General features: G+C 46.1%; 1 protein-coding gene across 12 annotated transcripts in view; it reads left to right on the top strand.

Annotated features, from left to right (window-relative positions):
• Positions 1–12,989, top strand: part of RYR3 (ryanodine receptor 3) — a 582,715-nt gene that overhangs the window by 364,348 nt on the left and 205,378 nt on the right. For 11 of the 12 annotated variants that reach the window (XR_016217200.1, XM_070053265.2, XM_070053269.2 and 8 more), the window contains 4 exon segments: positions 4,683–4,769; positions 5,155–5,381; positions 6,886–7,693; positions 9,972–10,172. Coding sequence is in view for 11 of the 12 variants with exons in the window: in XM_070053265.2 (XP_069909366.1) it covers positions 4,683–4,769; positions 5,155–5,381; positions 6,886–7,693; positions 9,972–10,172 (1,323 nt within the window). In the remaining variant the exon portion in view is untranslated. 12 annotated transcript variants of the gene reach the window in all.

The following is a 12,989-nucleotide window of genomic DNA, read 5'->3' as shown; positions in this document are numbered from 1 at the left end:
CTAAAGTATCTAATAACTTTAAAGTCTAGTTGGCCTTTGGAGGTCCCAAAGATTAATTAATTAAAACCAGAATAAGATGACATTCACAGCAGCTGTGAATAGCCTACCTTGGGGAAGTGTCCACAATGTTGAGGGAAGATTTCAACCAAGAGGGGGATGTTGTGGCAGCATTACCCCATCTTTCACTGTAGTTCTGGCTGACGTTGGGTTGGTAGATTGTCTCCTTTGAGCTGGGTGTTGGCGTCTATCTCCCAGGCACCTTCCAGCGTTGTAGGGGAGCCTTCTTCCTGCCAACGGCCATATGGATATTTATAACATCATTCACAGGGCATACAAAATTATCAACTCAAAAATTAGCCTGCTGTAGATTTACTGAATTTCGAGTCGCACCTGCTGTTGCCTTGGCAGGGCCAGACCAAATGATTTCATGGGTTTCACGTGGTCTGCGAGCCAGACATTCCCCACACCCTGCAAGTCTACTCCATGCCCCTGACTCCTACCTGCTCCACTCAGGGGTCTCAGTCCTGTGTGGCATCCTAAGAAATGTTGCTATGAATGGGAGGGTGTCAGGGTCTTTTCAGGGGCCCTCAGGCCGTCTGTCCTCTTTGCTGGTGAGACAGTGACATGTCCAGCCGTGTGTCTGGTCTCTAGCACTGGGATCATTATTATTCTGAAGCTGTAACCATTTTCATTTTTCAATTATCTCTAGGGGAACAGGCCAACAATATTTATACACTGGCTCTCAGTTCAGAAAGGACCAGTAACCAAAATAATGAGAGAAGAATTCTCTCAAACAGTGTTTCTAAACTTAGCCATTAAATAGTGCTATGCAATCTGAAGACCTTTCTGTGTTCCATTTAATATAATCTGCAAAAATGATAACTAAAATATACATTCAAGAGATATTCTTCAGTGACGGCCACACCAGACACATGGCCCTGAGGACAGGCTGCCTGTGAGATTCAGATTTACGAGAGGGATTAGCTTTCAATTCAGACCAATTCCTGTGACTTGACCTTCATGCATGATTAGAAATAGAATGTCTGTTATTACAAGGACAAAATAGAACAGCCAGCAAGAAAAGGTACCTTAAATACAAAAGAAAAAAAAGTCAGGGTGCCTCATACAGCTCTGAATCTGGGCTCACTGCTCGTTCTGTTGGCATGGAAGCTACTCATCAGCTCGTAAGGCCAGAGGCCACCTCTCCCTCTCGTGTTCACTGCTATGTTCTCGATGCCTGGAACAGCACCTGGCACCTAATGAGTGCTTGCAAAGTATTTATTGTCAGACTAATTGACTTGGCTGGGAAACCACTTGTATTTGTTTTTTGCTACTGCCTAATAAGTTACCACAAAATTAGCAGAGGAAAGCAACAGGCATTATCTCACAGCTCTGCAGGCTTGACTGGCTGCTCAGGTTCTCACAAGGCCAAAGTCAAGGTGTCTGCTGGGCTGAGTCAGGCTCTTATCTGAGGCCTCTGGGAAGAATCCATTTCTGAGCTTGTTCAAGTTGTTGGCAGAATCCAGTTCTTCAATTTCATAGATCTGTAGGTCTGAGGTCCCCTGTTCCTTGCTAGCCACAGGGTACCCACATCCATTCTCATTTCTCCCTCTCCATCTTCAAAGCCAATAAGGGCATATCCAGTTCTTGTCATACTCCTGATCTCTCTCACTTTCCCTTCTGTCCCCAGCAGGAGAAAATGCCACCTTTTAAAGGACTCCTGCAGTTAGACGAGACTGACAAGGTCCCCTGGTCATAAACTTGACTTATGTCTGCAAATCCCTTTGTCCCATCGTGTAACATGATCACAGGAGTAGCACTGGAGTCCTGAGGGCTTTCTAGAATTCTGCACCCCCAACCCACCAATGTTGTTTGTATCCTTGTGCACACATAATGAGTCTTCATTCTTGTGTTTTTTTAATGTTTGAAAGGCAAAATTTTCTTTGGTCATACTGGGAGTGTACTCAGCATGGTAGAAATAAACCTATCCCAGGGCATTCTGATGCTTTCAAAGTACCTTCTTCCTACAGGGAGGCTAGAGGAGGGTCCTGGAGTTTGGGCAGTTGATGAAGTTTGCAGGGACTGGTCCTGAGCTACCTGAAAATATATTGCCCTCTTCAGGCCATAGCTGTAGTGACCTTGGCGTGATTTCAGTCAGCACAGGAAGCCTTCATATGAATCCATTCTCTCGTCTGGGACGATAGATTCATGGCCTTCCTGCAGGTCCAGATGTTTTCTCAGCCACCAGAGCTTTGCTTGCTGAAAGTGGCGATGACATGAGGGTAGCAGTGGTTCTAGATGTCACGTGTTGGGTGAGAAGTCTGTGTGTCAGCCAGGTTATGGCCAAAGTCAGAACAGTATCAAATGAAAATTTCCTATTTATATATCTCTCAGCTGTAAACCCCCTCAGGTGTAGGGAACCTTTATTCTACCCAGAGACTTTGGCTATTTATAACATCAGTCACAGTTCATACAGAATTATCAACTTAAAAATTAGCCTGCTGTAGATTTATTGAATTTCAAGTCCCACTTGCAGTTGCTTTGGCAGGGCCAAACCAAATGATTGAGCAGACCTTATATGCCCCATGGGCCAGACATTCCCCACCCGTGGGAATCTAGTACCAAACAGGACTATAACATATACTAATAATTGTTTGTTGGATGTGCTCTACTAAGCTTATTTCAAGCATAGCCGAGCAGTTCTAGCAACCCATGTCCACATTTGGGTTTCATAGGCATTTAGTTCTTTATATTACTCATGAGTACCTTAGACATCCAGAATGACCCAAGTGTTTGTCTTTGAAATGCAAACCAGTGCTAGGCCCAAGTCTTTGGTTTGCAGTCTGATCCCTTTCATCAGGAGCAAATGATAACACTGGACCATGCAATGTTTAGAGTCACCTACAGTCATAAAAATGTGTTTTTCATGAATATTATATACAAATGCATTGGGAAAATTTGTTATTTGAAGGATGCTTGTAGCAAATACTCTGACAAGGAAAGCTCCTATATTCTTCTACTGTCACATTAAAAATTACTACAAACTCAGTGGCTTCAGATAGCATACATTTGTATCTAGCAGTTCCTGTGGGTCTGGAGTCTGGACACAGCTGAGCTGGGGCCTTTGCTCGGGGGCTCACGCTGCAGGCAAGATGTCAGCCAGGCTGCTTCCTTTCCTGGAGCTCAGGATCCTCCTGAAGCTCACCTGGTTGTTGGGAGAATTCAGTTGTTTCCATTTGTAGAACTGAGCTCGTTTTCATGCCGACCAGAGCCAGAAGACTTTCTCTGTCACTTCAGAGCCCTGGAATTCCTCGTCATGAGGCCCTCTCATTGGCCCTCTTACCCCATGGCACCTTACCTTACATCTCCAAGATCAGCTGGAGAATCTCTCTGCAGCCTGCTGAACTGGAGTTCTGTAAAATGTGACCTATTCAAAGAAGCGACAGTCCCTTATGTTGGCCATATTCTATTTGCCATAAACAAGACACAGAATCTTGGGAAAGAGACTAAGCAGCAGGATGACTCTTTGGGGTTCCTTATTATTTCCTAACTTGTGGGTGGAAGAGTTCAGAATTTCCTAATGTCTGCATTTACTTAAAGGCACAGGGCTCAAGTTGGGATGAAAGCCCCAGTGCACGAGTAGGCTTCGTGCCTTCTCCCGTGCCTTCTCCCGTGGTCTTCCAGTGACTTCCCTTGGAAACACTGTGGTTCAGGAGATCCAGTGGCTGCCTCAAGTTTGCATATATGTGAGCCAGCAATAAGTGGAGCTCTTGATGCCATAAGTAAATAAATCCACATGTGTCGTCTAATATGTAGCTAGAAGACAGTGACTGAATTTTCTATAAGACCTGGAGTGGTAAACAGTGAGAAATGGGTAGAGGGAATTCCAGAGGAACCCAAGGAGAAGAGGGCTTTTTTGGAGGGAGCACAGGCTTGGGAGACAATCTATGTTATTGTAGTGGAGATCTTCACGACCTTGGCCTAGATAATAGCAGTTCTCAACTAGAGGTGCCTTTGCCCTCCCTGAGACATCTGGCAATGTGGGGAGACTGTTGGTTGCCATGACTGTGATGGGTTTGGTGTGTGCTACTGACATGTCATGGACAGAGGGCCTGGATGATGTTCTGTGTCCCACAGTACAAAGGACAGCTCCTACCATGAAAAGTCACCCAGCTCAAAATGTCAGTAGTGTGGAAGTTGAGGAACCCTAGTGTGAAGTCTCCCTGGGCTTGCCTGGCCCGTATTGAGTTCTTCAGAAATAATCCTGAATCACCAGCCCACCCTCCATTACCATCTCCTCTGGGTAGAAGTGGTGAATGGTGGTGCTGCCCATGTGCTGGGTGTCTCTGCTCTATAAAGAACCTAGATCTCATGTTCAGTGGCCAATAGCAGGCATTACATTTGCTGGTGAATTTGTGGCTCCTCACCTGTAACTGTCCTGAAAACCAGAGAAAGCTGATGACTGCAGATAGCTGAGAAAGTGAAGGGACGTAAGCTCGTTCAGCCCCAGGTTGATGCTGTGACTAAGGTGCAAAACACCTTAGTGACGACCCCACTAACAGACATCAGATATCTGGGAATTTTCTGGGCAATGGAGAAAGACCAGCAAGCTAGCTGTCCTCTTTGAACTGAGACTGATTCCGGAGCTCTGGGGAAACCTCTCAGCTTGTTTTTGTTTCCAGGTGGAGCCTAATACCAAAGTGTTTCCAGCGGTCTTCCTGCAACCCACAAGCACATCTTTGTTTCAGTTTGAACTTGGCAAGCTGAAGGTATTTGTCCCCTCCTGTAATAGCCATGATGAGAGAAGGCAGCATTACTGTTTGGGGGAAATCTCAGGCCTCAGGAGACAAGAGGCCGTCGCTTCTCATGTACCTCTGGGCCCCTACACTTGCCTGGGAAAGTCAGAGGATGGGACATGCAGACTCAGTTTCCCCTTCTCCAACCTCTTTTGGGTGCTTAAAGAATGAATGCTCTTACAGTCCATTATGTGGGTCCTAATTAATACTGGTAAGGACTACAGAGATCCCCTGGATATAATTCTCTCTAACCCATACTAACTGTATTGGTTACCGTGGACCAGGTGATTATCCAGCAACTGAGAATCTCCATATTGCCAGTGTGCTTTCCTCTCTCATGCCTTTCCACCTTGCCTAGAATGCAATGCCCTTGTCCGCGGCCATATTTAAGAGTGAAGAGAAGAACCCGGTCCCCCAGTGCCCACCTCGGCTGGATGTCCAGACCATCCAGCCAGTGCTCTGGAGCCGCATGCCCAACAGTTTCCTGAAGGTGGAGACGGAGCGGGTGAGCGAGCGCCATGGTTGGGTGGTGCAGTGCCTGGAGCCCCTGCAGATGATGGCCCTCCACATCCCAGAGGAGAACAGGTAATGAGCAGGCCCGCAGGTGAAATGCCGTGGGGAGGCAGGTGAGGCAGGACCAGGGAAGCCCCGAAGAGAACTGAAAGCATGTTCATTGTATCTTGCTCAGTCGGAAGGTTGATGCTGATTTCCCAGATGCCCCAGTTTCTCTCCTTGTTCTTCTGCACTTTCATTGTTCACGCAGAAACATCTGGAGATGCACTGTGACGTGCCTGCCACTGGGCCTTAATTGTAGCTCCTAACATCTGTGATCTGGGAACATTTCCATACTTGGAATTAAAAACCAAGTGACCCTTAAGTATACATTATTTATGACAAGAAGGGGGAGAATCGGGCCCCGATCTCACTTTAAGAGACATTCTTGGATTATGTCCTGTGTTCCATCCCAGCACTGTTGCTTTCTGGTTGTGTGATCTTGAGTAAGTGACTCATGTACTCTGGGCCTCAGTCTTCCATTTTCCTAGAGGAATGCCCATCCAAAGAGTTGCTGGGAGGGAAAAAAATGCCATTGTTTAGATGACATCCAGTACAGCTTCTGTACATAGTAAGAATTAGATAACATGTATGATTGGGGATGTTATTGTCCCTTGATCTTTTTGATTTGATAGTACTTAGTGGAGAGATGATGGAGGTGTCTGACACCTGCTTGGCATCCCTTTGGAACACGAGCCAGCAGCAGGCTAGCTTAGTGCATGGAAGGAGCAGAGAAGACAGAAACCTAAGCAAACCAATTCCAAAGTGTCCTCAGAGCCATGGAAAGGAGCAAGACATAATGGAAAATCTAAGCAGAGACCAGAGCCCAAGCTCAGGGCCCCCATGTAAGGGAACAGCACCTTTAGAAGTGAACAGACCTCTAAAGCCAGGAAGGAAAATTTGGATTGGATGTTGCTGGCTTCCAGGTAAGAGCCTTTGGGGTCAAGAACATCATGTGGATACTGGTCAATTGAAATTATAGGTGGGGTCTTCAAAATGTTTGTGGAAAATGCATATTATGGAAAACTATGCATAGATTTCAAGATATTTTACACCAAAATAGACTTTTACTTCCAATTGCCACAAACCTCTGAAGTACCTTCATGCAGATGATGTAGATGATAGATTGACAGAACTTCAGCTTCCTCTTCTGAGGGTTTTATGGAAGGGTGTGGAGGATCCACTTCAACCTACCAATGAGAGGGCAAGGTCACCTAGTCAAACACCTAAATGTTTTCTATTTGGTGGCTTTGGTGTTCCCCCTAGTAATGGGATCTTTCATATTGTGAGGTGGTGTCTTTCTAAGTCTTGCAGGCTTTTGAGAGCCTGTAATAAGATATGATGGATTATCAGGCTGGGTGGGACCAGAGCTGAGAAAGGAGTGATTACCAGTAAGAGAAAGTATGGCAGAGACTCCTCTGTCTTCTACCAATTCTGCCTTCTTTAGAGCTGGGTAGAAACCCTGGGGACTCAGTGTGGCTGTGTGAATTCTGTGCCTTCTCCCCCTGGTGTGGTTGACTGCTTGTGCCATCCTCAGGTGTGTGGACATTTTGGAGCTCTGTGAGCAGGAGGACCTGATGCAGTTCCATTATCACACACTGAGACTGTACAGCGCGGTGTGTGCCCTGGGGAACAGCCGAGTAGCGTACGCCCTGTGCAGTCACGTGGACCTCTCCCAGCTCTTCCATGCCATTGACAACAAGTACCTCCCCGGCCTCCTGCGGTCTGGTTTCTACGACCTGCTCATCAGCATCCACCTGGCCAATGCGAAGGAGAGGAAGCTGATGATGAAGAACGAGTACATCATCCCCATTACCAGCACCACCAGGAATATTCGCCTGTACCCTGATGAGTCCAAGAAGCATGGACTGCCTGGGGTGGGCCCGAGGACGTGCCTCAAGCCTGGCTTCAAGTTCTCTACCCCTTGCTTTGTCGTGACCAATGAGGAGCGCCAGAAGCAAAGCCCTGAGATTCCCTTGGAGATTCTCAAGATGAAGGCCCTGAGCATGCTGACGGAGGCAGTGCAGTGCAGTGGGGCCCACATCCGAGACCCCGTTGGGGGTTCTGTAGAGTTCCAGTTTGTGCCTGTGCTGAAACTGGTTGGAACCCTGCTGGTCATGGGTGTGTTTTGCGATGATGACGTTCGGCAGATCCTCCTCCTCATCGATCCCTCTGTGTTTGGCGAACACAGTGCAGACACGGAGGAGGGAGCAGAAAAGGAAGAAGTGAGCCAGGTAGAGGAGAAGGCAGTGGAGGCTGGGGAAAAGACCAGCAAAGAGGCCAGGAAGGAGGCTCCAGTCAGAGGCCTGCTGCAGACCCGATTGCCTGAGTCCGTCAAGCTGCAGGTAACTCCAGGCAGCAAAGCTCATGCCAGGGGGAAGGGACTGGGAGAGGAAGAGTGCAGCCTGGCTGTGACTGGTGCTGAAAGGGTAGCAGAGGTGCTCAGGGAGACAGCTCCTGCCCGGTGCTGCTTCCTGACCTGCACCCTACTCCCTAAGACTCCCCAAGCCAGAATGAGAACACTCACCCTCAGCAATAAAGCAAACGCCTCAGGATGATTCTTCTCCTACCGGTGGTGGGTTTGCCCTTCTATCTTAGCCTCTGGGCCCAAAGCACTCGTTTGTGAGGCAGCTGTCTAGAGAGTGGGAGGAGCCGTGGCTGTGGAATAATCTGAAGGGACAGACTTGCTCACTGTCCCTGGGTGCCATGCTGACATGAACCTGCTTAGCCAGTATTCAGTTAGCTGCCATTGAAGCCAAGGAAGACAGTCATACTCTTAGGGCCTTCCTCCTTGGCACCATCAATACTGCCTTAATCAGGATTTCCAGGTGTAAGTTAGCATCAGTTACTGCACTGAGGACAGTGACTTCTGGACACTCAGAGAAGAGAAATGAAGATGAATGGGCTCTGTCCCAGTAAAGTGGGCCTGGGTCAGCCATCTTGGATTCTGATTGCTGCCCCTTAGCTACTTACTAGCTAATGAATATGCCATGTCAGTAGACTTCATTTTATATTAAAACATTAAAATCTAAACAGTATGAAATATGTTCTATCATAAAATGCACTATAGTAAAGAAACCTACAGTAGAAGCATCCTTATTCAATGTCATAGGACTGGTAGGTGGTCAGTTAATCCAAACATTGAGGAGAAATATAACAAATTCTATATATTGTAAGCATTGTATTAAAACATACAAATGTGTTATTCTGATATAGGGCATACAGAGTCCTTTCCATCCCATGCATGATCCCAGGAATATAGCTTCTTTGACTGCTAGTCTGGAGAGTTTTTGTTTTCATTTTGACTTAAAGGTTATTGGAAAATAACTTGACAATGGAATGTTTCTACATTTTTATGATTTCTCCCAGTTTTTCATAGTTGTCTCAGAACCCAATGTTAGCTCTTTCTTTTTAAACAACTTGCCTTTTACAAGTGTGTTCTAGTCATTCAACTCAGTTTTCCTATTTCATTGGCTTATGTGATTTTTTAATTGACTGGCATAGTTCCGCTCACCAGTCTGATAGGAACAGGCTTTGGGTCCCGATTCACCTGGCAGGGGCAGAGATTTGCACATTTGCCAGAGTGTCCTGCTGGGTGAGAGCATTCCACACATGAGCAGCATTTGTCATCTGTGCCCAGACAAACTGCAGAACGGCTGTGAATCACAGGAAGTGCTGAAGTGAGGTGGATTAATGGAACGCCTGTCTTAATTAAGGCAACGAGAACTCATTGAGGGTTAAAGGAGCTGAAGTATGGGAAATGTGTAGCACCATGTCTGGTAAAAAAATGCTTGGTGGTTACGTTTATTATTAGGGTAAGTTGCAATAGTGATGAGTAATAATAACAGTCTCAAAAAACACTGAGCCTAGAAAAACAGTGCAGAGGGGCCAGCACTGTGGCATAACAGGTAAAACTGCCACCTGCAGTGCCTGCATCTCATATGGGTGCCAATTCTAGTCCTAGCTGTTCCACTTCCAATCCAGCTCTGTTTATGGCCTGGGAAAGCACTGGAAGATGGCCCAACTGCTTGGGCCCCTGAACCTGCATGGGAGACCCAGAAGCTCCTGGCTTTAGATCAGCCTAGGCCATTTGGGGAGTGGATGGAAGACCTCTCTGTCTCTCCCCACCCCCCTCTCTGCCTCTCTGTAACTCTGCCTTTCAAATAAATAAATAAATATTTTTTTAAAAAGAAAGAGTACAGAACACCAAAGACAATGAATGATGGTGAAGGGAGTAAACGTGATTTCTCCATACTCCAGGGTTGGAAATTGTCAGACAAGGAGGTGGTGCTCAGTTGAGTGGTTTGGGGTTGGTTTTTACACTAGGCTTCCCCTGAAGACATTTTCTTAGAAGTGTTCTCTCTCTCCCCAGGCAGGTTCATTCTGTCTTTAGTGAGTTCATTTTCCTGTTGTTTCACAGGCTTTCACGGTGACAAACTTGTCTCTGGATTCAGTCTGACTTTTATTCGAGAAATAGCTCTATTACTTTGTCACACTGGAAGAGTCCATTTAATTGCCTAAGCCTCCACATTACAGTCTGTAAAGTGGGGGTGCTGGCAGCTGCACCTACGTACGTAGCGTGTCATCATAGAGGCATACAGATGATAGATACTTTCATTGCAGATGTGTGAGCTCCTCAGCTATCTCTGTGACTGTGAGCTGCAGCACCGAGTGGAAGCCATTGTGGCATTTGGTGACATTTATGTCTCCAAGCTGCAGGCCAATCAGAAGTTCCGCTACAATGAGCTCATGCAGGCCCTGAACATGTCTGCAGCCCTGACAGCCCGGAAGACCAGGGAGTTCCGGTCGCCCCCACAGGAGCAGGTGAGAGTCCCTTCCTGAGCCTCCACCCAGGTCCTGTGAAGGAACACAGCCCGTGAGACACGGTGTCGGAGCAACCTCAGTATCTATGGGGGATGATAAGATCCACCACATGGCAGCACCATGGGACGGCCCTGGTCCTGTGCTAATGCCAGCTGAGGAGTGTGTGCCAGTTATCCTGGGTGGGGAGAGAATCCTTTCTAAAGTGCACACAGGATGGGGCTTCCTCCTCTCCCCCCACCACCCCTTCTACCTGTCCCTCTATTATCAAAGCCCAGATTGCTGTTGGAATTCAGTGGTCACCAGCAGGGCCCCCCACTCAGAAGAATGTCTGCCAGCCCTTCCAGAAGTCACCCCCTCCATCACACACAGACAGAATCTGGTGAATGTGCCCTGACTCCTGGGAGCCGGCACAGGATCTTCACATCCCAGCCTCTGTGCCTGGTGGCTGTGACTCTAACCAAGCTTGCCTGGCTCCGTGAAGCCTGGAAAACAGGACTCCAAGAGTGACTGAATCATCTATACATGTGATCGCCTGTACCTCTATGGGAAGGCTTCTTTGGGAAGTTAGAAACCTAGCGGAAAGCTTCTAACTGAGGGAGGGACGTCTTGTAGAATCCTAGTTTCCATTTACTCTCACAGCTCAGCCCTCACTGCTGCCCTGTAGGCTGGTGGATGACTGCTCCCTAAGTGTTGAAAAGAGAAGATAGATCTTTCAGTGAAGAAATTAGTTTCTCTCTCTGAAATCAGATTTTTAGTTCTTATATATGTTTAATAAGCAGCCTATTCATATTGTTGGCAGCCTAATTACCACTATTTTATATTAATGGGCCCAACTACAACTTTATTCAATTATTTTTCCTAACTTATTTTATAGAACATAGATATTTTTATTGGCTTAAAAATGAACCACATATCTTATCATTTAAAAAGATTCACTTGAAAGATACTGGCCTTGCTAAAGACCAGACAAAGATTATTATCCATTTGCTAGATGCAAATGAGAAGACCCTTTGGACTGCTTGGAAAATATAATGTGTGCTGTGCCAGATTCATGAGTGTGCTGTTTCCCCAGTCACCACTCAAGAATTACCATTGAAGACTCTGCAGATGTTGTAGGCTTCTTTTAAACTGGTGAAGGGTGTGGATGTTCCCCCACTTCCCTGGGCAAATGCTCACTCTTTTATATATTTGTGAAGAATGGGAAGGCAGAATAATGGGGTGACTAGAACACGGGCTCCAAACCACAGAGCTTGCACTTGGCTCACCCATTACTTGCTGTGTGGTCTTAGGCACATTCTGTCTGTTTCTACAGTTTCAAAGTATGGCTAATGCTTGTATCTCCCTCCCAAGGTTCTTGTGAGGTCTACCATCTTGAGATAATTCATTTAGACTGCCTGACATGATGACTGTCTTAGAATAAGCATCCCTTAAGAACTACAGAAGCTACCGTATGTTTTAGTGTCCAGGGTGATGGCTTTGGCCTCACCATGATTTATGACCTCTCTCAGTGAACCCATGCTTAGAGTTTACAAGTGTTCTCTGCCATCTCCTTAACCAAGGAGCACTGGGAGAGTGCGCCTGACGCTGTCCTCAGTGTCTTGGCTCCTGAAATAACAGTGTTGGCTGTCGCCCTTTCTTTCTCCACTGGGCCTCCAGGCCCTCTCTTCTGCCCTCCCCAGCGCCCTATCACCTCCTTCCTTAGTCTTCTAAATATTTCTCTGAGCAGTCATTTCAGGAATCTGCAACTCAAATTCTTCCCTAAAATATTGATCCAGTGCTGCTTGAGTAGACATCAGAATCACTTGAAGGGCCTAATACAAATTGCCTGATCCCTCCAGGGTTTCTAACTCAATAGGTCTAGTGGCCCAAGAATTTGCATTTTGAGCAAGTTTGCAAGGAATGCTGATGTGAGTGTTCTAGAAATAAAATGGAAGAAGGAACGCTAACTGCTATGAATCTCACCTGTCCGTATGGACACTCACTCCTCTGGGGTATCCACTTCTAGAAATAATCTACCCATAGAGTTCTCAACATAAGGAAGCATTCGTTGTCATTGAAAACTGTGGAAGATTTAGATTGATATTGGAGGTTAGCAATTCAGAATCACTTGGAAACTGGGATACATGAGAATTGAGATTTTAAAATGATGATATTTTTATAAGCCTTTGAGGATAAAATAGAAGTTGCCAACCCCATATCCAGAGAACATTCAGAAAAATGAAAGAAGCATTTGAGAGATATGACAAACTACAAAAGAAGGTAAAACTAAGATTAGCCCCATGGTTGTTAGCAAAGTAGCCCAGCGCAGTGAGCCAGCTTTTCACTTCCCAAGAAACTTTGTTAAGGGGCATGACCTGCAGCAAAAAATTCAGTTCAGTCCATCTTTGTGCCCCACAGGCAGGTGGGCCACTGCTTCCCAAAGAAAGGAAAGACCTTTCGGTGAGAAAACTAGTTTTCTGACACTGAAACTCGATCTTCAGATCTTATTTTAATCTAATAAAAGACTTCCCAGTACATGTTATTGATATAATTACTTTAACTTAACATTGAAACAACCAGGAAAAACTACTTTTCTTTAGCGTGTTTCATGGATTTGTTTTACAAACAATATCACTACCTACTGGCAATAAAACCTTAAGTGCAGTTTTTTCCAGTGATGTTAAATAAGGGTCATGGTATAATAAGACACTGTAACTTTTTCCAACCTGGAAATCCTGAGCCGGAGGAAATACCTCGTTGGAGTTTGGGTTGCTGTAGCTGAGGTTGCAGAGTGGACAAGATTACCTCCACTTGTCCAGATGTTCACTGATTGTGGCT

This window comes from Oryctolagus cuniculus, chromosome 12, assembly GCF_051225735.1.
Source record: "Oryctolagus cuniculus isolate XC-2025 breed Fujian yellow rabbit chromosome 12, ASM5122573v1, whole genome shotgun sequence".
In the NCBI taxonomy this organism is placed as follows: domain Eukaryota; kingdom Metazoa; phylum Chordata; class Mammalia; order Lagomorpha; family Leporidae; genus Oryctolagus; species Oryctolagus cuniculus.
The sequence above is the reverse complement of the archived record's forward strand: the minus strand, read 5'-3'. Positions and strand labels throughout refer to the sequence as shown.